We start from the raw sequence: 26,917 nt of genomic DNA, 5'->3' as shown, positions 1-26,917 counted from the left end.
AATGAACAATGCTTCAAAATCATATTATCTCATTTGTCTTTATCGAAAGGATAGAGTTAAGCAATGGTGATGGGCGTATATATTCGCCAGATACTAATTTGCAGCAAATTTCCGCGTTTCACCGCAAGCATTAATAATAATTATAATAATAATCATAATTAGTGGTGGGCGAATTTGGGGTGTTTCGCTTCCCGCGAAATTTGTGAAACGGCGAAAAATGTGCAAAACGGCGCCGGTGTCTCGTTTTTGACACCGGCGTCTGTTTTTGACGCGGCGTCCATTTTTTGTTTCAGTAACAATCCAGGACTGCAGGTTGAGCTGTCAAAATCAGGACTCTCTCACTCAAAACAGGACAGTTGGGAGGTATGCATTTAGCAGTGACAATTTGTGAATCAGAATATGCCCCCAGTACCTCCACGTTTTCTTTTTTGCTGATTTACAGCACAAGCTCTCTATACAGAATGTAACATTTTTTTAGGACTATGATTGCTAGCTTTATTTTGCACAGGCAATTTGTGCTTTTCACCAATCCTGCAAATATATTTTTGTTATGTATATACTGTTTCTATTCTAAGAATGCCAGCAGATAAAGAAACTGATTAAAGCCTGAATACCAAATAAAAAATACTGTTTCTGTAATTTTTTTCTCTGTGTTCATTAAGCACAGATTTAATCGATGGACAAACTGCTTGCACAAATACTTTCAACATCTGTGTATAAATATAGGACTCAGCTGAGTGACTTCTAAAGCTGTTGGTTTCTGCATTAAAACTCAGTTAATTACAGTCTTTTCTGTTTTCACTTATTGTATCCAACACTTTTAATGGTTAGTGTAGGCGCTAGTAAGAGAGTTTGCTTAAACTATTTAATACCGTGTTTATACAAGTAAAAATTACTTTCTAGCATCCAGAGGAATCTTCTCTCATCTCCCTTCATCTCCACAACATATTTAAAAATATATATAAATATAGGTTTGTAGTGTTGGGGGTACTAAAGTGACCATGTTCATGAGACCCCTGTGCTTTGGGTATATACATATTGTAATGTATTGACTGTGAGGGCTTTGGATTAAGTCCTATGTAGTGATGGGTGAATTTGAGGCGTTTCACCAAAAATTACGGCGCTGGCGCCTCGTTTTTTTTCTATTGTGGGAATTCGCCGTGAATTTGTGCCTGGCGAATAAATTCACTCATCACTAGTCCTATATATGTATAAAGAAGAAACAAATACCTTGAGTATGCAGCAAACGGGGTGATCCCAAGTTTATTCCATGGTGCTATTGACACAATTCAAAAGATCAAACGTTTTGGGATTGCATGGCCATGCGGTCCCGAAACATTTGATTTGTGTCAATAGCACCATGGAATAAACTTGGGATCACCCCGTTTGCTGCATACTCAAGGTATTTGTTTCTTCTTTATTACTGGATTCACTGCTGGCGTGTGGCTAGGCCAGTGTAAATACCTCCACCCCCTCACTTTTACTGTGTTAGATCACTGGGTCTACACGATCTGGGCATAAAGGGGGGACTGTAGCCTTCACACCTTGAAATTGCAAACCATAAACAGAGGGTGTCCCTATAACCTTATTAGAAACACAGCCTGTATAACCACAACCACCAATGATGTAAGACCTAACGTGTTTTACAAAAATTGTGATAAATATATTTCAATCATACAGTGGGACTTAAAGGAACAGTAACACCAACAAATGAAAATGCTTTAAAGGAAAGACAATATAATATTGTTACTGCATTATAATATGCCCTGCAGTGGCAAAACTGGGGTGTTTTCTTCAGAAAAACAACTATAGTTTATATAAATAATCTGCTGTGAAGCCATGGGGGCAGCCATTCAAGCACAGGATACAGTAGAGATAACTGATAAGTCATGTTGTTTACTGCAGAGCTTATCTGTTATCTGTATCCTGTGCATTTTCTGATTTTCATCTTTGAATGGCTGCCCCATGGCTACACAGCAGCTTTTTTTTATATTGACTATAGTAGAGTTTCTGAAGCAAACACATCATTTTTATCAGTGCAGCACAACAGTACATTATATTTTCATTCATTTAAGACACTTTCATTTTTTGGTGTTACTGCAACTTTATCTTTACACATATACCTCAAATGCTACTCAAATCAGCTTGTTGGATAGATTTATGGCATACCACAGTATGACAATAGACCATACAATAAAGACGTATTTTATTTAACATTTCTAACCCTTATTTACTAAATATTAATATCAGTAATTAAATAAATAACAAAACAACTTTTTCTAAAAAAATCTGCAGTCCTTAAGGAAGTGTTCTTATACTAATTTCATTTTAGTTACTGTCTCCAAGGGATCCATATCCTTGTGAAGTTCAATGAATAGGGATTGTGCTGAATGTACTTTTTTTTCTAATGTTTTAATCATTGAAAAAAAATCTATGATTGTTTTTTTCTAATTGGGAATACTAAAGCTACTCCATGTTTGGTTCTTGAGAGGTAGATTATTAGATTTCCAGTGCACAGATAAACAGAAGTCCATTATGAGATGGTTTCGCTTGCATGGACCATTGTGTTTTTTAAATCTTCAGCTGTACAAAATGTTCTATATACACTTTGCATAGTGGTGTAAATGTTCTAAAATGACTTCCAATGTCTTCTTATTAAAAAGGCTCTACAGAGCAAGACCAACCTTTACCAGAACTGCATATTTATGGACATAAGCGAAGTTTCCATGCAAGCGAAAAAGCCTTCTGCCTAACTGATACATTAAGGTCACACAAGGCTTCTCTTAAATGACTTTCTGCCTTATGGTTTGAATAGAATTCTAAATGAAAGGTTCAAGAATATTTTATTTTGACCAATGCAAAGGGGTAAGGCAAAGCATAGCAGAAGAAGGCATTTTTTTGGGAATGGGAACAATGACATACTATTTTTACCCATGTTGTTGCAATGTTGCAATTATATCATAACTGGTACAGCAAATTTTGGTGGCTCTGTTAGGTTAAGATTTGTGTTACACAGTATAATAACTAATAGCTAATACACTATCCACCAGTCTAACATGTTTACAACAGTTTGGACCTGATTTTATCAGAATCATATAATTAAAAAGCCTTTATTTATCTATTTATTAACAATATATTCTCACAGACCATAATCCACAACATTTTAGGTCTACCTTACCCTTATATCACACTTGATTTAAGGCAGAGGTGGGCTTGAAACATTGCAAATCATGGTGTATACCAATATGTTATTGATAAAGAAGTGCTGTTGAAAATACATCTATAGAAACAGAATTGACTTTAAGAGGGAATATATTGTTTTAAGTGCAAAACTTCACAAAGAAGCGTAGTAAAGTAGATATTGAAACTGAAGTTTGACAGAATACAATAATACAATACATACAGCAATATAGTAATTTAGGCAACTGGAAGAAAGGCCACAGCATTACAGTTTTATACAGGCAATTATCATTTAATTTATCCTGACTTCTAATATGTTTGTATAATATAGTATCATGGAATGTGTGTGGGTTAGCCAGGGCCCCACTTACAAGTTAAAAATATTGGGGCCCCAGAATATATTTTTTAAAAAAACATTGGCGCCAGGGCCCCCCTTACAAGTTAAAAACAATTGGGGCCCCAAAAAATATTTTTTAAAAAAACATTGGCACCAGGGCCCTCCTTACAAGTAAAAAAAAATTGTGTCACCAAAATTTTCTTTTTCTAAAAAAACATTGGTGCCAGGTCCCCCCTTGCAAGTTAAAAAAAATTGGGGCCCCAAAGAGTTCCATGACCTGTATAAAAAACACTCGTGTTTTTATATGGTCATGAAACTCTTCGGTAACTTATAATATCCTTATATTTTACAAGAGGGGGTACTTTATTCACTATATATTTGTCATATTGCTTAGAAATGCAGTCCAAGTACAGTATAAACAATAGTAATACATAACAAGTAGTAAAATGGAATGTGCTGACACTAGTATTCAGTCACATCTCTCACAATTGCCAAGAGATAAAACTGGGAATCAGAGTAATATTATTACATGCCTCTTACAATGTAATACTGTGTGTAACTGTGACAATGCTTCCAAAAGAGAGAATTGGCTGACAGATGAATGCTTCAAATAATGTTTCTCAAACTGAATGTGTGAAATGGACTGAAAAAAGTACACGAAAGAGTTCAATTTTAATCACTGAAATAGAACAAAAATGAACCACACTTCCTGTACCACACAGCACATAGAAGATTAATACAAAAACTAATATATTTACAGCACAAAATGGAACAAAGCAGTAGGATGACACAGTTGTGGCATAGTGTATGTACAGTATGAACGCAAAATAAGTAAAAATTGGTGTCATTCCAAAATTTAAAACGAGTTTATGCATTTCAGTTAACTGTTGATTATTAGTTAAATGAGACACAGAGAAATCCTTTAAATGAATTCTATTAAAAAGTATGGATCTCAGTTATAAGTAAGCTAGCCAAAATTGCATTGTTTACACTGGAGAAGAGGCATTTTTATTAACATTAAGGTTCAGCCATTTGTGCTTTTTTCCTTAAGGGATATTTCCTGGGGAATTTAAGTTCATCCAGGTTTTTATGCCTGACATTTCAGCTAATGCAAGAGTAAGATGACTCCAATAAACATTTTTTATGCTTCCTAAATGAATAAATATGTTTTTTTACTCCAAAATACCAAACTCAAAAGTTTGCTAAATTTATTGTTGTTTATGACAGCAATCATACAAAAGACAAATAGCAGTGACAGTCACCCATTGATCGCCAGATAGGCAATATATGTAGAAATCTTATCAGTAACTGATATAAATCTTTTGAACTGTCTGATCAACTAAACGACTGGTGCAGATTTTAGCCTTATATTTGATGAATGATCGTACATCGCAATCTCCTGGCTTGTAACTAACCATTCAGATTAAATAAAGTAGTAAAATAACAAATCAGACAATGTTCTGGGCATGACAGCACTCATACGAAAGTTATGTCCGACAAATAGTAGTGACAACCACCCATTGATATCGCCAGATAGGCAATACAAGCAGAGAAATTATCCTTAGCCAATATAAATTTCCTAACCTGTCTGATCGACTAAACAACCGATCACCGTAAAAAATGACGGGACGATCTACACAAGGTCTGAAAATCGTACTTCTTTGGCCATCTTAAGCCATAGATAGTATTGTGGAAAGTAGACAATCAGATTTTCTAAATTCAAAATAGACAAAGATGCTTTTCAACTAACAAACTGCAAAACAATGCTATTGCCCAGAGCTTGCACTTAACCTTAATCCAATCTAATCATTGGATACTGTGGAAAACATCACAATTTTCAATTCAAAGGGTCTTCTGAACATTTTGATGCCCAATATGTTTAGGGTTAAAAAGTATCTTGAAAGTCAAGACACCAAAATTAAAATATTGCTTGCTCAATTTTTATGGCAAAAGCCTTGAATAAAAAAATTAAATTAAAATATAAACAACCAATTACAACAATTAAACTATCGTAGCATGAGCCTAGTTTCACTTGTCCTGCTATACAATTAATATTTTAATGGACAAACACACAGTAGTAGTGGTATCATTGCAGATCTGAAAACACTTTTAGGACAAAAAAAACATTTTTAGGACAAAAAACATAAAAAAGAACCATAATTGTGTTTGTGTATATATATGTGTGTATAAATGTCAGTTTATGTATTTGTTTGTTGTCAGTGTGCAAAAGGTGTGTGTACAAAATAATATGTGTATTTGTGTGTGTTTACCACTTTAAAGTGTGCAGGCAGGGGGTACTGGTGGATCAACGAAGATCATAGGAGGAGTGCAACATTGGTGGTAGCCCATGATGTTGAGACAAGACCCAAGCAGTGGTTTCCTGACCCCCTGACTTTTTCTGACCCAACACGTGGACAGACCACTGCTATAATTTTTTATAAATAAGAATTATCCTTCAATTGTACCTAAACTGGCTTTCAAGATGGGTACACATTTTTCCTATTTGTTATTTCCTCTGTTCAGTGGCTTAAGTGGTCCACAATTATATTATATCTCAAAGGCAAAGGGGAACTCGAGGGAAGGGAACTTCCTTTTATTGCATACAAACTATATTTAGTAAAAATGCAGAATTGGACTGCTAGCAAGAGTGAACCTGGAAAGTGGAAAATTGACACTTCTAATCTAATCGTAATCTAATTCAACAATTATCAGAAACACTAGAGGAGCCAGATCTGTAGGAATGTGGACATTTTTTTACCAGTAGAATGTCCTCTGCTCAGGTTACGTACCTAAATATCTACAGTGGATTTTGATGCAATTCTATATATATGTATTTATGTTTGGTCTTTTGTACTGAATACAAAGCCAGAATGCATTTTCGAAATGAAGTGGCTTTTAAATGTGCTCAGCTTTTAAGAAAAAGATCTTCTGTGTTTTTATGATACATTTCAGCTGCTTTTATTTCAGCTGCCAGAATATGGAATCTTTTTGATTTTGATCACTCAGATCACTCATTTCTCTTGCTTTAATGCTAAATAAAACTGCCTGTATGAAACCCCTTGCAATTGAGAACAAAGGAGGAAGCCTCTTATTAGAAAGACACAGTTACTCTGAACACCTTCATACCATCACAGACACAGGGCAACACAACACTACCGGCATTAATGTAAATTGACGGTGTGAAAAATATGCATCATTTGTGCTGCCCAATGTAGCACCAAGTTGCCTCACAGGCTCACATCCTTTCTTATCTGTTACTATAGCCTTCTTTTGTTTTTATATATATTTACAAAAATAAAAAACAAAATAAAGGGATTGAAGTGAGGTCTGGTGCATAATGGACATGACCACCAAAATAAAAACAAAATTATAAGCATGCTTATAACCTGTGCAGTAAGAAGCCAAAACATGATGACATGTAAAAACATAGACTAAAAACAATTCAGTCTCAGCAATGATACAATATCCTGTGTTGGTGATGTCAAATGGATTACCCTAAAGTTAAAGTTAACCCATAATTGGGTAGCTGCTAGTTGATAAAAATTCATCTAGGTTCATCTAGATGTCCCTGTATTACAGAGGTCATTAATACATAGTAGCTATTTAAGTACCTTACAATTTCTTTCTTTTTTGTCCTGAGCATTTTATTTTCAAGGACTGTAAAGTTTACAGACCATTCCATCTTTCAGCCCTTCTTTATTGTGCAACACTACAATACAGGCATGGTACATCACATCATATTAGCACTGGAATATTTAGTTGTGACAATATTATCCTAATGCATTTGATTGGAAAAATACATGCACATTTTGAATTCATGCTAATTTCAATTTCAACTCGCATTATTTACAGGCAAGAATCAAGAAGAGGACACATCAAAATACAGATTTATAGTTTCCCTATAAATATTGTTTCCATTAAGAAATGCTTTCCTATTACAAGAAATACAATGTACTAAAGATTAGTCTATTCTAACTTATATAATTATTGCCAAGGAACTGTACATAGTATCGAAATGATATTTCCTGCCATAATTGTTTTTTAAGGAGTTTAGATCCTTTGTATTAAGGACATGATGGATAGTGCCTGCACATTTTGGAAAATTGTTTTTAACTAAAATTTGTAATATCTGTAGAACTTCAGATAATCCCATTAAAGACCATCAGTGTTCTAATATAGTAATTAATTATACATAAATGATCTTTAAATGGTAGGATGTCTTACTATTTTTATTATTAGAGTTTCAGTACAATTTCACATGTCCTGTCCTGTTCTAATACATTTTATTGTGAATTAATAGCTTTATCTCTTGTACTATTTCAGCAAAGGGGAGACGGCTAATTAACCTGAGAACCAGTAAGAGCTGAAGTGTGCTCAACTGATGGTGATCAGTCTTTGAGATTGGCTACTAAATGAGCCCATCAGAGTTAAAACGAAGTTCATTACAAAATGTTTAAAAATATCACCTAATGTGCAAGACAAATTAGACATACAGTATATGGTGGTTGGATGTCAATGATGGGAATTATAGCTGAGCAACAAGTGGGAATTATTTTAATTTAGGAAACACTACCATAAGGTATAATTTTCTTCCTTTGTTTAAAACTGTATTATTTAACTGCTTCTTACTTGGTTGTCTGTATCTGCCATAAAATTACTTTGTTGTGTAACAGAGAACAGTATTTTGGTTGATATGCAGAACAATATACAGTGTGTAAGTGTTACAACTATTTTTAATTAAATGGACATGCATAATACCAGTTCTTGATATGCAGAATATTGTTTGTAATAAAAAAAAATAACATGATTAATTTCTCTCACATCATTAAAAGAGATGCAAATCAAACTAATTTGTTGACAGCAAATACTAAACATGAACATCTGTTCTCTTTAAATTATTCACTATGGCTAAGCTTCTCAAACTCTTAAAACAAGAGTATCACTGAATGAAATAAAGCTAGCACAAATTATCTAAATCCATATTTAGTATGAAAAAACAAAGGTGGAAATATAAAACATTTTATAGATTTGTTTGTATTGTGCTGTGTAATCAATCTGTCGTGAGACTTTTCTGTGGATTGTGAATACATGTATTTATACATCAATAATAGAATTAAGTAAAGACAGTTTCTTTTCTCAGTTACCTACTAGACTTAAAAATGAAACAAGGAAATGTTATATATTAACATATACAGACATATAAACAGTGCACTGTATTTATTAGGCCAGTATTCAGTAGGATCATGGTGACCCAACCTAAAAAGTATGGAGAGCAATCTTTAGGTCTCTACCTATAGATCAATAATCCCTATATTGGGCAGGTCATTCCTTCTTATCTTTATTTATCCCAGGGAATAATTTAATGTGTGGGGGGATAGGAGCAGAGGGTGGGTGAACCTAGGTATGCCTAGGGCACTATATTTTATAGGAATCATCCCTGTGGGTTTAAACTGTTGGGGTATAAGTACACATAAATTCCCACCCCACCACTATGTGCGGTGAGTAAATTCTACCCAGCATACTTGGGGATAACAGATAAATCCCTATTCACTACTCCCCACCATTTACCATGTAAAGGTATGTATATATATATATATCAATATATATCAATTTTATGATCATAACTTTGTAACAAAATAACCCCTGTTTTGGGTACATATGCAATAGCATTTATTATACTTATATATATACTTTAAAGCCTTTAGAGTGCTCCCACAACCCCCCTGTTTTGATATTATATATATATATATATATATATATATATATATATATATATATATATATATATATATATATATATATATATATATATATATATATATATTTGTATAGTGCTCCTTGAGGACAAAGCACTGTACAGCAGGACAATAAATTAGTAGAAGAAACAGGAGGTCATTGCAATAATAAGTAAAAATAAGTACAACAAAATCAATATACATAAATATAAAGTATACATAGTTACAAAACATATTAAGTGCTTATTGTCAAGGAGACAAAGGGATGGGGGTCCCTGCCCTACAGAGCTTACAGTCTAAATGGGAGGGTAACGTACAGACACAGATTGGAGGGATGTTATGTGCTGTAGGTTACAGTGGGTGCATTTTAGCCTCAGAAGGCTTTGCCATACTTTGGGCCGCTTTTTCAGATTTTAATTCGCAGCGCATACACTAATTCATCAAAATGCAAAGTTGCGTCTCGCGAGCTAAACACTGGCAAAATTTTGCTAATGTAAATTCATCAGCACGAGCATTTCATAGCGAACTTTCACCAACGTTTATTTCTGCCTAGCGAAACTTCGTTCACACTTAGGTCATATAGGTTCACATATAGGTCATATATTAGTGATGGTACAAATGATTGAAGTGGCCACTTATTATTTAAAATGTCCAAGGAAGGAAAATAAAAAAAAAAGAGATCCACTAATGTCCTACAACTATTAATCAAAATCCCGCCAGCATTTTTTCATTTTTATAACTTTTCAGGATACGAGATATGATGTCACTGACATAAGACTGAGGAGGATAACTTCATCTTATCAGTTCGCCAGGTATAATGTGGTGAAGGAGTAATGATAGTCTGCCTAACCGAGAATTCGCCTGGTGAAAGGACGCAAAACTTCATTAGCTATATAATCTTTCGCTAGCGAATTGCCCTCTACGCCTGTTAATAAATTGGTGATGTCCCTGCGGATTGGATTTCTGGCCAATTCTCGCAAGCAATGGCCATTTCGCTCCTTTAGTGAATTTGCAGCTATGAGGGAGGAGTCTTTTCAGAGAAATTCAGGAATGGCATTCCAAATAAAAGGAGCAGCAAGACAGAAGGGTTTGATACAGAAAACAACAGTAGTATTGGGGGTGCAACAAATCGGAGAGGAGCGGGGGATTCAGAGAATCCCGGCAGCAGTGTTTATTACAGACAGTCTGGATAGGACAAGAGAATTCATGAGAGCCTTGGCCGTAGCAGGTGCAAGAAAAGGAACGGATTTTGGCAATATTGCATAAGAAAAAATGACAAGTTTTGACAATGGTGTTAATATGACCAGAGAAAGCGAGGGATGAGTCAAAGATTACTCCCAGAAAGGATGATTAGTTCAGTTTCTTAAGTTGAGTTTGAGGTGGCGCTGGTTCATCCAGCTAGAGATTGCTAGGAGGCAGATTTATATTTGGGTATCATCAGCATACAGATGATAAGTAAAGCCAAATGAGCACAGGAGATTTCACAGAGTGTACAGGGTGAACAACGGTCCAAGTACAGAGCCTTGTGGCACCCCTATATTAAGTGGAACTGGAGATTAGGCTTCATTAACATAAGAGACAGTGAATGAATGGTTAGATAGGTAGGTCAATTTTTACCCTCAAAATCATCACATGGAAAGGATGAAGGGTTTTAATCATTCATTAACCTACTGGCCACAGCATAGAGGGTGGGTTGTACTTTGCTTATCCAACCCTCTGCTCCTCTATACAGGGTGGGTCTCCCAAAAGCACTATTCCCCTCCCCAAAATCTTCTTTTAAATAAAATAAAAGGCACCGGCATATATTTGCCAAAAATACATATATTTACAGCTTAATAGATGAAAGTCAGATAAAGTGAGTACTTTTAGCCAATTAAAAGACATTTTGCCAGTTTGCCCTTTAATACATTATGCCCTGTAGATTTTTATTAAAGTGCATAACATGAAAATGTGCCAGGTTTGACGAGCCAGTTCATCAAAGCAAAATGAAACTGAACAACTCGTTTATACACAGTAAATAAACTTAATTGGAAGTGACTTAATGAATAAAAATGGTAACAGTTATGCATTTAATATATTTTTATCAGCCTCTGTAGTCAGCACATGTAATATATTGATGATAAACTGTATAAGTCAGTATTATTACTTGCCCTGAACAAAACCAACATAGTTGCTTAAACCCCCTTTTGTTTCTGTATATTGGAAAATTGAAAATAAAGACACTTATTTATTATTGATGCACATGTACAGAGCCCCAGGCTCATTTACTAACACTGGACAAATGTGTACGTGGGCACTAATCCTTAGCAGCTAGTGATTAGATTAGCTCAGCCAGCTACATGAAGAATGATGAAAGTTGAAATTTAGTTGTCATGGGTTACTGCCCAGGAGCAAAGTTGTCCAATGGTAGTTAAAGTAGCCTCAGGGAGATAAAATGACAGAGCATGATATAGACTTGCAGATGTTACCCTTCAGTACCCTGTAGGATATTGATCCATGTGGAAGAGTAGTGTTTTTAAATGGAACAAGTAAAAGGTAATAAAATAATCTAATACTGTGACAGATATGTATTCCCTGCAAAATAACTTTTGCTAGAGGGGTAAAGAGTTCTCTTCAGAAAAGAAAAACAGCATCACAGTGGGATGAGCTTTGTAAGCTCTTGAAACGGTGTAATGAATTTGTAAGCACTCTGTGATTGGCCTGCAAACTGATGTTTCATTAGAAATCTTCCTGTAAGCAAGGTAATGGCAGCGCCATCCTAAATTTGTGTTCCCTGACTGCAGGTTACATTTGAAGGTGACAAATAAAAGAATTTAATCCAATAGTGCTGAAAACATTAATTCATTATTTATTACTCAATATATGTCTCTATACTGGTAAAGAGCAAGGAAGAAAAATTACCTTAGTAAAACAGTCTTGTCTTAAATAGCGCACTGCCCATGTACTTAAAAGCAAGCATTCCTCGTATACATCTAATTGCAGCTTGCTACAAACCAGTTGCTTCCAGCAGCTTTTAACTTCCTCACCTTATCAGCTCAGATCTTTTCATTTCTCTTATAAGTATGCTACTTGTCACAGATAGTATTTACTGACCATGTGTTCAAAAGCAAACATCTGATTGATATATATCTGGTTGCTATGGGTCATTAGATGTAGGCAAATACATTATATTATATTACCCTTATAGGTTTTAAATTGCTTGAATGTAGTTGATTGGCAACTTTAATCAAGTAAGCACCTATGGTAGTCATTCGGCGCTCTAGTTTGTGTATGCTAACACATAGCTGATAGTTACATATGTAGTAAAGTTGACCTATATTGGGATATTCTCTAGAATGCCTCTGCCCATAGACACGTGTAAATTTTAGTCTACTGCTTCAGTGTAAGTGCTTGATCCAGGATATGCATTCATAGGGGACTGGTAAATGCATCCCCATTTACTTTGCTTTAACCCATGATTGTGCCCAAAGGGGATGCTTACTCTAAGTAAGGGATTAATTCCCCATTTCCTGGGTCCCAGTATGACTCATAGCTATCCAAAGTTTTGCCACTAGATGGCAGTGTGCTCTTATATAAAAGGGTTTTTTTGCCAGAAGCTTCTGGCAGTGACTTCTAAGTAAATTTGAGTCATCTGTGGAGCCCTCCTTAGTCAGGACTAGTGAGGAGTAGTTAGATATTGTAATAGGAGAGCCAGCCAGGCGAAGGGTTACCTACATTGAGCAGCTTTGGGCTCCACCAAGAAGTGATAGAAGGGATTAGATCCCAAGGCAGTGCCTAGGGGGCAAAGCTGGAGGTGCGCCAGGCACGCACCTTCTCTGCCTCTGCTATCCCCTAGTTTGGTCCCTGCTCTGGCCGACGTGCGCGTTTGCGCGAAAAATACTAGTGCGCATGCGTGAAAAACTAAAGTGCGCATGCGCACTCATATTTTTTCGCGCATGCGCACTTGTGTCTTTTCTCACATGCGCACTCGAGTATTGGCCGCTTTGCCGGGCCAGGCTGCCTCGAGCGCCTGCCCGCCTTGGCCCGGCACTGTCCCAAGGTCATTCTGGCTTACTTAGGGAACAATTAGAGAGATCCCCCTGGGTATCCCATAATAAGTATCCTCAGAGGAAACAGGAGAAACTCTGGGTTGACTGATATTCCCCATTCCAGCCTAATTAGAGGGAAGATTCTGCTATTGTATATATTGACTACTTTTCAGTGACTATTTGTATGATTGCTCCAATAATCCATGTGGACTTTCATTAATAAATCACTTCTATGGTTAAAGGGATACTGTCGTGGAAAAACATGTTTTTTACAAAATGTATCAGTTAATAGTGCTACTACAGCAGAATCCTGCATTGAAATCCGTTTTTCAAAACAAGAAATGGATTTTTTTATATCTAATTTTAAAATTTGCTATGGGGCTAGACATTTTGACATTTCCCAGCTGCCCTCAGGTCATGTGATTTGTCCTCTGCGAAACTTCAGTCACACTTTACTGCTGCACTGCAAGTTGGAGTGATGTCATTACCCCTCCCTCCTACAAGCTGCTGTAATGTAAATAGAGCCTTGTCTGCTGAGCCTGTCAATTGAACAATAGGCAGGAATCAAGATAAGCTCCCACTGACACCACTTCAGAAGGACTGAAATCCTGCATACAAACATATAAATAATAATATAGTCCTGTGATCACTGCCCCCACTTACGTTTCAAAAATAAATAAATATATATATATATATATATATATATATACACACACAATTCATTTTGGGCACTATAAAAAATATTTTATATAGATAGTTTATTTATATTTGTTTACACAAAAATGAATGGCAGAAACACAGGAGTTCACTCCCAGGACTGATGACGGGGAATAGAAAAAAGGATAAAATAAGGAGGACATACTTGAAAACCAGGAAAAATTAAGAGGAAGTCTAGGAAGGGTTAAAATAGCTCAGGAGAAAGGAGGCAGTAAGTAGTTAATGTAAAAAGAAGTATTGCAGGCAGGAAAGGAACAAGGTGTGTGTGAGGTGGATAGCAGAGGGAACTCACAGCTCCTTTACCTCATCTAGTAACCAGTAAAACAAACTAGGAAGGCAGCAAGGAGAGAAAGTTCCCCCCTCCAAAGGAATGCAGAGAACAAACTTACAGAACAGCAGGAGCTTTGATAGTGTCTGTGGGAGGAGGGGCTGCTAGTGCAGCTGTAGAGCAGGACTTAGGAAAGTGAAAGTAATTGCTTCCCTGCAAACCATGTGACCTCTCTCCTCCAAACATCACACGCATGGGCAGAGAGGGGAGGGGGAGTGTACAGCTAGATTCTCATGTCGTAGTGCGACCTGGCTTTTCATTACAGAGTGGCTGCCTCCAAGCACACAGGTAATGCTGCGCCTGCTGTTAGAGCAGCACAGGATGAATGTATAATGAGCAGAAATGGAAGCCCCCATGACAAAATACAAACTAAAATAACTTATGTATGGATTTGTGGATTAACATTTTATTTGCCAGACAGTGTTTATGGATGTGTGTTTTTTTATAAAAATGCAAAAAAAAAAAAAAGTTTAAAATGACGACAGATTCCCTTTAAGAACCACTGGCACCCTTTCTTTATTAATACCACTGAACTAGTGATGGGCGAATTTATTCGCCAGGCAAAGTCATTGTTAGAGCAAGAAACTTATATTTGAAGATCTTTTATATTTTTCTACTTTAATAGACATCATTTTGTATATATCTGGTTATATTTTTATATAGATTCAATGAAAGTGAATCTATATAAAAATATAACCAGATATATACAAAATGATGTCTATTAAAGTAGAAAAATATAAAAGATCTTCAAATATAAGTTTCTTGCTCTAACAATGACTTTAAGTACTAAATAACAGTTAAGAAGTTACAAATGTTTCCTTTTGCTGATAAAAGTGACAGTGAATAAATAGATTAAATAGATACATGAATATATACAAAGAAATGTAACTTTATACAACATAGTAATATACTCAGCCCTCGTAGGAAATATATTTGCTTTTATAGTTATGTTTAAGTGCATTTAATGTTTTTTAATTATAACAATAAATATACGGTTTACTATAATATTGTGATCTGGATAAGGTGATAGGAAGAATATAGATGCTTCATAATATTTTTTATTTACCTGAAAATAATTTAATAATAACTGTTTTCACATTTTTTGCCACATTTATTCAATTACGTACATTATAATATTAACACAATATCTCATGCTTTATATTTAAACTGCTGTTTGTTTTAAGATATTATATAAATACACAAGAGCAACATGCACTTTTTATAGTAATGTTTTTAGATAAGAATACTAATCACTTTGACAATTTAAATGCACCTGTACCTCTAACACACTAGCTATTTAAGTCTTGAGTCATGTGATGTTTAATGACTCTGAGGAAGTGCCGGGAGATCCGGCAAGAAACGCGTAAGTCAATCAGCCCTGCACACCCACCGCTGTATATCCCAACCATGTGTGTGTTGAAATAAAGCCTACCTTTTGCACTGATGCTGTAGTCTGCTAATCGTGTCCTGGAACAGCGCCGAATTTGATGAGACTATCGAGTGCTTCCTGCAGGTAATCCCCACACTTCAAAATGTGCACAGGCAGTCTTGTTGGCTGTGATAACATTTACAATTAGTAACTCTACTGGGGCTGGGATATAAACATAAAATCTGAACAATTTGCTGCTATCTATATGAGGGATAATAAATACGTTAATCCAATAATTACCCTTACATATATATTTAATATGGTTTATCCCCTTATAAAGGGAGATTATCCTGGAGCATAGAGATGTAAGGTTTATTTGAACAGGCCATCTATCCAGAGCCAGGCTTTAAGTTAATAAAGTGTATTTTTACGTATGCTATATTAAAAGCCTACATTATCAAAGTACTACACTCTTTAGGATTTGTCAACCTCCCAGTACTACTTATATTGATCTTGTTATTGATCCCTGAAAATAGATTTCGAGTAGTTTTGCTCCCGCATTGATTAATCAGAAACTTTAAGAGTTTCAGAGGTGACTTAATGGATACTGACAAATTAGTGTTTGTTTTTAATTTCCTTTTCTGTGACCTTCAGTGTAGTTTAGGGGCTGCATGAGAGGATACTACCAGCCACTTCACTGATATGAACCACCACCGGAGTAGAAGTCTAAGCAATGTACTACAGAAGAAGAAGAAACATATTCCTCTATGACATAGTGTAGCACAACACAACATATCAAAGCATTAATGTCAAGGAAGAAAAGGTTTGAAAATGTAAGCTTTATGAACCAAATATGAAAATGCATTTTACTCCTTCTTAATTTCGACTTCATGCCAAAAAATGGCTTTGCTTTCTACTGATAACACTTATAGCTTAATACACTTTACTCCTTGTCCATATTTTGTTAAACTGTGATGAAACAAATACACCTTAAGAGCCTTAAAGGCATTAAAAGCTTTAAAGGACCAAGCTTGAGGAAGAATGTGACAGATGAAAGACACATACACAACCCTAGGAGCCTCTACAGTATCAATGTCATAACAGAAAACTTTACAATAAAATTGAATACTTCCTATCAATAATTAATACTGATTAATCAGTATCACTAACAGAGGAGGTTAAGAAGTTGTATTTTTACCCACGGCATTGCACCTTCCCACTATTTCCGTCTGGAATCCCATTGTAATGAAAATAAAACTTAACTTTTACTTATGACCATCTAAAAAATTATATGTAATTTTATATACCAAAAAGGTATATACATTATACATTAAAAGAAAGTTTAGGAGAGGAAGCTGTGCAGACACGAAGTCAACAGCTTATCAATGGTATATAAGAGGTGAGATTGTAGTTTGAGTTCTAATCACAGTAATAACTGTTCCCAAACTTCATTCACATCTACAATGCTGGTGAAACTTAGTATTCGAGCGGAGCTGGTGGTATATAGGGCTTTATTAGCGCACTAATAATAGCCCAAGTGTGTTTGCCATTCAGCATTAACAACCCAACTCTCTGACTTAAGATGCCCGTAGTAGATCCCCATAATTTCAGAACATCATTATGCACCTCGGCTCAGCCTGTGCTATACTTATAAGTTGCTCTAATATAGTATCCTATAGTGTCCTGTAGCGTCTTAGTCGGGTTATGTGTATGTGCAAATGACCATAACCGTCATTTGCGGAGATTCAAGCAAGGTAACAGTGAGGAGGAATTGACTTAGTATAGTGTCCTGTAGCATCTTAGGTTATGTGTATGCGCAAATGACCATAACCGTCATTTGCGGAGATTCAAGCAAGGTTACAGTGAGGAGGAATTGACCTAATAATATCACCCTTCACATCCATGCCACTCTTTGTGCCGTGACTCTTTTACTGCTAAAGGGCAAGCACGCTTTGGCTATTATTAGTGCGCTAATACCGCCCTATATACCACCAGCTCCACTCGAATACTAAGTTTCACCAGCATTGTAGATGTGAATGATGTTTGGGAACATTTATTAGTGTGATTAAAACTGAAACTACAATCTCACCTCTTATATACCATTTATAAGATGTTGACTTCGTGTCTGCACAGCTTCCTCTCCTAACCTTTCTTTTAATATACATATTTTTGGTATATATAATTTTTTAGATGTAAAAGTTAAATTTTTTTTTTCATTACAATGGGATTCCAGACAGAAATAGTGGAAAGGTGCAATGCTATGGGACATACTTTTTTCTTCTTTATTTCTATTCCATATACTATGTGACCCTGCACAACACTAATTTGTATGTATTTCTCTACCAATGGATGGTGCTACCTACTACTTTTTTGACATATACTTTTTGAACAGTATGCTTACAAAATCCAACAATAGTTTCTGCACAAAACTTTCCTCTGTGCAATTGCTGGACCTTTCCTATAATGGCCTAGTCATAGCCCATATCTCAAACCAATTGAGAATTTGTAACTCTTTTAAAAATGAAGGTACACAATGATTATCCAAAGTATCTGTAGAGGGATCCATTATCTGGAAACCCATTATCCAGAAAGCACCAGATTATGGACAGACCTTCTCTCCATTTTAGCCAAATAATCTAAATTTTTAAATATGTTTTCTTTTTTCTCTGTAATAATAAAACACTACCTTGTACTTGATCCAAACTAAGATATAATTATTCCTTATTGGAAGCAAAACCAGCCTATTGAGTTTATTCAATATTTACATGATTCTAGTAGACTTAGGGGTCTATTTATTATGCTATGTAAAACAAAATTCACTGAAAAAATGGTGTAAAAAATGTGTAATATTCAGTTAATGGTGAATTTATCAAGGTGCGTTATATTTTACGATGTGCGAATGCCAAACAAGTAAGCGGAAGTTGCTCACAGAAAAAGTGCATGAAAATATTACTTAATTTTTATGCAGTTTTTTTACATGGTGAATAAACAAAACATCAAAAAGTAGAAAGAAAAAGGAAATCCAGCAGATTACTGCAAAAGATTTAATCCAGGTTGTGGCAACACTAAGGGGCAAATTCACTAAGATTCGTAGTTGCGCCAGGCGTAACTTCGCCGCACTTCGCCACACTTCGCCAGGCGTAGTTTCGCCAGCGCTCCGCAAATTCACTAAAATCCGAAGTTGCGCTCAGGGGTAGCGTAAGGTTGCGAAGTTGCGCTAGCGTTGATTTGCTAAGAGAAGCGAAGTTACGCTAGCGATGGTTAATTTGCATACGCCGCCAAATTCAAATTTCAATGGAGGAATACGTACAATCACTACAAATGCCTGGGAAACCTTCAAAACATCAAATAAATTTTTTTTTTGCCCTACACATGTGCCCACTGTATAGTTAAGTTGCCATGAGTTAGGAAATGTAGGGGGGACGGAGGGGAGCCCCAAAAAATGTTTCGATCTTTTTCAGTCTATCACCCATAATATAGAAAAAATGCCAGCGTTTTTTGTGACTTAGAAAAAAATTTGAACTTTTTTTGAAGCAATCCCTATCTACTCTATTGCGCTTCACCTGGTCTGAGGTGGCGAAGGAAGTCTAGCGTAAAAGGTAGCGTTCAGTACACTGCGCGCGTTAGTGAATTTGTGTAGTTACGTCCGTTGCGCAAATTCGCCAGGGATAAGGGTGCGAAGTAACACTAGTGAATTTACGCCAGCGTTCGTTAGTGAATTTGCGAAATAACGAAAATGACCAACGCTAGCGAATTGACGCTAGTGTTAGGCGCTTCGGCGCATAGTGAATTTGCCCCTTAATGTTTTGGGTCAGAACCCTTTATCAAGTGTACAAGGACCATAACTATGTGATGTGTTTCTATTTAAAGCAAAACTGACTTTAACCCATTAAGTCCAAAGCATTCTGGGTAGACTATTAAGCAACAAAATGGAAGTAAACACATGTTCACATTGTGGAAAAGCTACAGTGTCCTATGTTGAAAAGTGTCATATATTTACAAAACATCAGGTAATAATCCATAAACCAAACATAAAATGATAATACATAGATCCAACATTAAAAGACCAAAACATTTCTTTATTGTGCTGGCTCTTAAAATTTGTAAAAATATTTTGTTAGCATGGTTATTATTTACAAGTTTGTATAATGCCTTATATTTCAGTTAATCCTTCACAATTTTTCTACCTTGCATGACATGTTTAGGTTTCTTTATCTAGGATAGGCCTTTAGGGGCAGTTTCCTATCATCTAATAAGGTTAGGTTTTTTTGCAGTAGCCTCTAGAAGTGTGATTCCTGTTAAAAAAAACTTTGTAGTTGTAGTTGGCAGAGTATAGGAGGGGGGAGGAACATAGGGTATAAGAGGTCTGGGCCAGAGAGAAGGGGCAGCTATTTTTACCTGAATGTAGAGACAGCTCCTCACCCTCCTGCCCTGGTGGCACGAGGAATAAGGGGACAGAAGGTATAATGACAGTTGTGTTGTCGCAGCGCAATCGGGGGCATGGGGGGCTGCAGTATGGGCAGCCAAAAATTGAAAAGAAAATGCAAGGAGAAGTTTAAGAGGGAGAGAAAGGCATTTGGGGGCTAGGTCCGGTTAGGTGACACAGTATGTGGGTGTGTTGGAACTAGCCTCAGGTTTGATAACTGTCACATTGTTTCATTATACTGTATGTAGTGATATGCAGCCAGCAATGGTTTATGTATCTTATAAAGACTGTGAAAGACTTTATTTGGATACAGCTTTGGATATTTTGGCCACACTTTCTGGATATTCTGGATTATCGTATGATGAACTCTTACGCATAAAAATGAGTCTTTTACTGTTGGTTCTATGTATTATCACTTGATGTTTTTTTATGGATTATCACCTGATGTTTTGTAAATATATGACACTTTGTTTTTGTTTTGCAACATAGAACACTTTGGCTATACCACAATGTGGACATGGGTTTACTTCCATTTTATTGCTTAATCATTTAACTTCGATACTTTGAGCTTGATTGGCTCTTACCTTAATTGGTTACCCAGAATGCTTTGGACTTAGTGGGTTAAAGGTCAATTTTGCTTTAAATAGAAACACATGGTTATGGTCCATGTACACTTGATAAAGGGTACTGATCTGAAACATGTTGTGTTACAACAATCTGGACTAAAGGTTTTGCAGTAATCTGCTGTAGTTCCTTTTCCTTTCTACTTTTTGATGTTTTGTTTATTCAACTAACGTGCCGTACAGAGCAACCAGAAGGAATTGTACATATGAATATATTCATTGTTGTGTACAGATCACCAACCCTATTTTTTGCTTTTACACAGTGATGCCTGGCAATGTGTGTCAAATTATTGCACCATGTTTTACACCACATAATAAATCTCATACTATGGGGCAAATTCACCAAAGGGTCGAATATTGAGGGTTAATTAACCCTCGATATTCGACTGGGAATTAAAATCCTAGACTTCGAATATCGAAGTCAAAGGATTTTAGCGCAAATACCTCGATCGAACGATCGAAGGAATAATCCTTCGATCGAACGGTTAAATCCTTAGAATCAAACGTTTCGAAGGATTTTAATCCAACGATCGAAGGAATATCCTTCGACCAAAAAAACGTAGGCAAGCCTATGGGGACCTAGGCTAACATTGGGTTTGGTAGGTTTTAGATGGCGAACTAGGGGGTCGAAGTTTTTTCTTAAAGAGACAGTACTTCGACTATCGAATGGTCGAATAGTCGAACGATTTTTAGTTTGAATCCTTCGATTCGAAATCGTAGTCAAAGGTCGAAGTAGCCCATTCGATGGTTGAAGTAGCCAAAAAAATACTTAGAAATTCGAAGTTTTTTTACTTCGAATCCTTCACTCGAGCTTGGTGAATTGGCCCCGTAATGTATGAAGATCCAAATTATCAAAAGATCCATAATCAGGAAAGTGCCAGGTCCTGAGCATTCTGGATAACAGGTCCCATACATGTACCTAAAAAACCTGGAGCAAATACACTTACATAATGGAATAAACAAAATCACTGTAGAATACAGTGCAAAATCTGGTATATACTGAATACTTCCACAAATAGCACAGTTTGTTTTTTCACAAAACAGTGTTACAAATACTCTAAGGAGCATCATGTGCAAGTGTGGCATCTGATATTGCTTAAATGAGAAAATTGGTCAAGGGTCTGAATAATTTTATAAGGCAATGAGTAGCACCAAGGGGCACATTTACTTAGTTTAGAGTTTTCACTTTGGAAAGCTTGGCCATACTTCGTGCAACTATTTTAGACATTCAATATGACTGTGTATTCAACATGTATTTCTGTATCAGCAAAAGAAGGCTGGCGTACTTTCGTCAGCAAAGTTTAACTTTTTTTCGCTACCATATCCTCCTTGGTAGGAAACTTCGCTAGCGTCAATTTAAAATTAATAGGTATATAAAAGTCAGACGGAGAGTTTTCTTTGTGATGCTGCTTAACTTGGTGGAAGACTTTTTACTATTTTCTCCAAATGTCAAGGGAACATAAAGGAAGACACAGATCCTCTATTGTCCTACTGCACGCGGCACTCTTCTTTTTTGACTAGTAATGTAAACTCAAGCACTCTTTATTCTTCAGATTTTAATCCTACCTCTGACCCTGTTGAGGGTCCAAGTTCAGCAGCACGTTCTTCTCCAATACCCCTTAGTGATAATTAACCTGATTTTTCTGAAAAGGCCTATTAGGGGTGTTTCCTTTTCTTTTGCAGAAAACAGTGAATTAGTATATAATGTTGTCAAGCACTGGGCCAAACTTTTTAGGAAGGATTCCTAGCGCACCTCCGTGGCTCAAAAAAGAGTCTGAAATACAATCTGCGGTGAATGCTGTGGGATGTCAAAATCGAGCCATCAAGACTTGCCAGAAACATTTGGCTGATAGTAAAAGGTTGGTGTATGGAACATCTGCTATGTTTCTAATATTTAGATTAAGCCCCCTGATTTTCAAGCATCACATATTTCTCTAAATTACCACCCCTTAACATATTGCCTGAGATCAGTTAAAAGTACCGTGATGTTGCTATGGTACATGTACCATAGCATCTACATACAAAACTTGTAATTACCTAATCTTGAACATTGTGTGGTCACATGGTCGCAGGGGCGTAACTATAGAGGAAGCAGACCCTGCGGCTGCAGGGGGGCCCAGGAGGTATAGGGGCCCCACGAGGCCCTAATTCATGTACAATTTCAATAAATATTGGAGAAACAAGTCAACCTCTAAACATTTTGGGGGCCTGAAAAATAATTTGCTGTGGGGCCTAGTAATATCTAGTTACGCCACTGCATGGTCGCATTCATTTTTCATTAATGCTATTTATATATCAGGAAAATTTATACGTATTGCTATCTCTCTATTTCATTGAATTTACAAGTTGAAAATTTCTAAAGTTTTAGGGGCAGATGTATCAAGGGTCGAATATCGAGGGTTAATTAACCCTCGATATTTGACTGCCGACTTAAAATCTTTTGAATATCGAAGTCGAAGGATTTTGCGCAATTCGTTCGATCGAACGATCGAAGGAATAATCGTTCGATCGAACGATTAAATCCTTTGAATCTAACCATTCGAAGGATTTTAATCCATCGATCGAAGGATTTTCCTTCGATCAGAAAATTGTTAGCAAGCCTATGGGGAACTTCCTGATAGGCTAACATTGGCCTCGGTAGGTTTTAGGTGGCGAACTAGGGGGTCGAAGAAATTTTGAAAGAGACAGTACTTTGATTATCGAATAGTCGAATAGATGAATGATTTTTAGTTCGAATCGTTCGATTTGAAGTCGAAAGTCGTAGCCGAAGGTCGAAGTAGCCAATTCGATGGTCGAAGTAGCCAAAAAAAACATTCGAAATTCGAACTATTTTTCCTCTATTCCTTCACTCGTACTTAGTGAATGGGCCCCTTAATGTTAACATAATTACTACCAGATACATTTTGCTTTTGATGTCTTGAAATATCTGTTTCTAGCTTATAATTTACTAATGTTTTCATGTCTGTGCCTTTTTGTATTACCATTGCAAATATATGTTTCCCTGGTGCCATAGTTAACAATTTTTAACAATGTTAGTGTGCACTGTGAATCCTAGGATCCCAGGGGCAGCCCTTAAGGCAATTTTCTATTTAGGATAACCCAATGGCACATACTAGTTAAAAAGTATATTATTATTAAAATTGTTTATTTACATGAAGCAGGGTATGAGCTGTTTTGTCTAATATCTCTTTATAGAGACCTACATTGGGCAGGGGGTATAGTTTTCCTTTAAACATCAGAATCAGTTCATTGTGGATCAAAACCATATACTGAAGCAGGAACAACTACACCAACAAAGAAATCCTTATTTTTTACGGTAACCAAACACAAATGGTGATTCAAGTGAAGCAAAACCCAACAATCTTCCTAACCCAAACTTTAACCCAAACAGATTGTGTAATTAACAAATTACATTTGAAGGTCCTAAAAAGATGAATGGTTTGTAATGAAGGAAAAACATTTTTTAGATATTTTAAGTGAAGTTACTGATATTTAGTAAAACTTACTACTGCCCTGTAAGTGAGGCAATTAGTTGTGCTCTCACATGACTTCCAGCTTCAGGGGAATCCCCATCTGTGCCAATTTGGAATTTCTGCCATAAGATCTTCTGCAATCTCCAGTGGCATTCAATGTTTTTAATGAAATGTTATCAAGATGCAATATACAATTATCATACTGTCCATCTTTTCCAGATCATATAATAAGAAGCCACCAGACTTGTCAAGACAGCAAAATCTGGATTTCAGAACACCAAATGTACATTCAATGACACAACAGGTTTTCATGTGGGAAACGTTGTAACGCAACTCTACCTGGTTTTGAGGATTAAAGAGTAGGATGAGCATCCATGGCTGACTACCATATCCTGCACTCCCTGAAAATCTTAGAAAAGGGAAATGTAATGTCTAGTGGTGTTAAAATAACTAAAGACCAACAAAAATTTTTAAAGTTTTTGTTGCAAAATCATTTCATACATGCGTTTGCATTATTCCTTAAGGTTTATAATATATACACACATACACAAACAATATTATGTTATTTTTTGGTTATTAACACAAGAACAACTTACCCCCAAGCCATCCCTCAAGCATATGTCCAGACACAAATTTTTGACTGAGGCCTGATTGCTGTAAGATTTAAGAATCATGACAGATACCTGGAAAGCCTGAACTAACACTCATGATTCTTAATTGTGAGTCACATAACACCTAAACATTTTGGGAATGTGTGTTTTTTCTATTTCAAAATTATTCCTCATTTGCCCTGGGTGTTATAATAGTAACAACATGTGTGCAATATATGGCCTCCAGGATGATGGGCATGCCACCAAGTTGATTGAAGCCTAGCATTACCTGTTGCCAGTCTTGGATAGAATTTGGGAAGGTATGGATTTGTTTAAGAATAGCCTCAAACATTCAGGAGAAGGGTGGTTGGCTAATTTCCATAACTTGTGATATACGTGCTGGAAGCTTCCATTAGAAAGAAAATATAAGACTGATAGCAGCTTACACATGCCAGGCACATCATGACTTCTAGCCATCATGGGCTCAAGGTCATCTCTTATATGACCATATAGATCAAGAATCGCCTGACGGCTCAAGTGAAACATTCCAACAATTTCTTCATTAGAAAAATTATCCACTAATGTGAATCTTTCATGAAAAATTCTTGGCCTTCTGATGTTGGTAATAGGTCTTACTCTCTCCAAATTTCTCCTATGCTGCTGCAATATTAGTATTCCAGCTGCAGCACATAAAATATCCTCCTGCAAATTATTCATGTTGTGTAGCAAGGACATACAGATATCAGACAAAAAGGAAATCATTCTTGGCAAAGGGATGGAAAAGTCTTTGGCAAAATATACAGTATAAGCATTCTGGGAAACAACAATTAATTAACATCAATTAATGACTGATTAGCCTCACAACTTTGACCCTTGGTGAACTAGGACATCAAATTGGTTTCTAGAAACAAGCTGTAGTGGTTTGTCAACATGTCATAGAAGTTTCCACATTAATGTTTTTCAAGCATTTGGATAACAGATCCAGATACTTGTACTTGTATTTACTTCATAAACAAAGTCTACAGAAAATGCTAAAAGGCTTTTGTCCAATAAACTTATTATATACCTGTAAACAGTTGTATAGTTGTATATACAGGTGCATACAGTAATACATACATGTATGTATATTTTTTTTTTTTTATTACACATTTTTTGCCCCCATACACAAAATCTGTTTTTGATTATCTGTTTTTTTATGATTTGATCTGTTTTCGATGATAGTGCTGTCTTAAAGATGGTATGGAAAAGTACTTTCAGCCTTAGTTAAATAGACAGTGGGACTCAATTAGCTGTAAAAATAAATGTATACGTCAACCTGAAATATTTTTCATGTCTTTAGGTAACATTGTCACATGTTCTTTTAACTGAATAGATCTATATCTCTGTATATTAATTAATTTCAACTACATATTGACGTGATGTGCCAGAAAATGAATTTAAGAACTCAATTGTCTGCTTTCGTTTTTCCACAGTTCTTGAGGAATGATAAATAGGCCCATGTTTAGCCCTTTCAACACCAAACATTCTTAGCAAATGGATAATGGGTAATCATGACTAATAAGGCGCAGTAAACAGCATTAGCACCTGCATTAGAGCCACATTTGGTTTACTTGTAGGATATACCTATGACTCCAACAAAGGCAATTCTCTCACTTAAATCAGGCAGACAATTCTTTTCTATGCAGCTTTTCAGCAGTGATTTTTTTTTACTTCTCCTTTGCATTAAGAGAACACTGAATTGTGTAAAACTCTAGTGTTTTTATTCCTGTAATCAAAATCCTGCAGGCTCACAGCTGATGTACTTTGTACTCTGCTCTATGGTACATTTGCAATTATGCTGATGTACTAGTTAGCTTCTAGGCTAAATATATCAGTTTCAAGAGAAATAAAGTCACTCACGGGCAACTATGTTATGCAATAATGTATGTATGTGGGCACATTTTCTTTAAATGGCTAATATATCTTTATTTCAGACTTGTCCAATGACAATATTAAGAATAAAGTGTGTAATTATTGCCATTTTGCTTTTTTCACAGGCTTACATGAAGATGTTGATGACTCATTACAGAGTTGTAAAAAATTACAGGTATGGGACCTGTTATCCAGAATGC

The 26,917-nt window shown here is 36.0% G+C and overlaps 1 protein-coding gene across 4 annotated transcripts in view; it reads left to right on the top strand.

Moving 5' to 3' along the window:
- The window catches only part of LOC121394257 (muscular LMNA-interacting protein-like), a 131,846-nt gene extending 107,232 nt beyond the window's left edge, over positions 1-24,614 (top strand). For 2 of the 4 annotated variants that reach the window (XM_041564725.1, XM_041564728.1), the window contains one exon: positions 7,370-8,277. In XM_041564725.1, coding sequence (XP_041420659.1) covers positions 7,370-7,411 — 42 coding nt within the window. In that variant the 3' untranslated portion in view covers positions 7,412-8,277. Of the gene's footprint in view, positions 1-7,369; positions 8,278-24,435 lie in introns of those variants that run through there. The other 2 variants (XM_041564727.1, XM_041564726.1) reach the window with 2 other exon arrangements.
- The last annotated feature ends 2,303 nt before the right edge of the window (positions 24,615-26,917 follow it).

The sequence above is a fragment of the Xenopus laevis genome, chromosome 5S, assembly GCF_017654675.1.
Source record: "Xenopus laevis strain J_2021 chromosome 5S, Xenopus_laevis_v10.1, whole genome shotgun sequence".
Lineage (NCBI taxonomy): Eukaryota > Metazoa > Chordata > Amphibia > Anura > Pipidae > Xenopus > Xenopus laevis.
The sequence above is the reverse complement of the archived record's forward strand: the minus strand, read 5'-3'. Positions and strand labels throughout refer to the sequence as shown.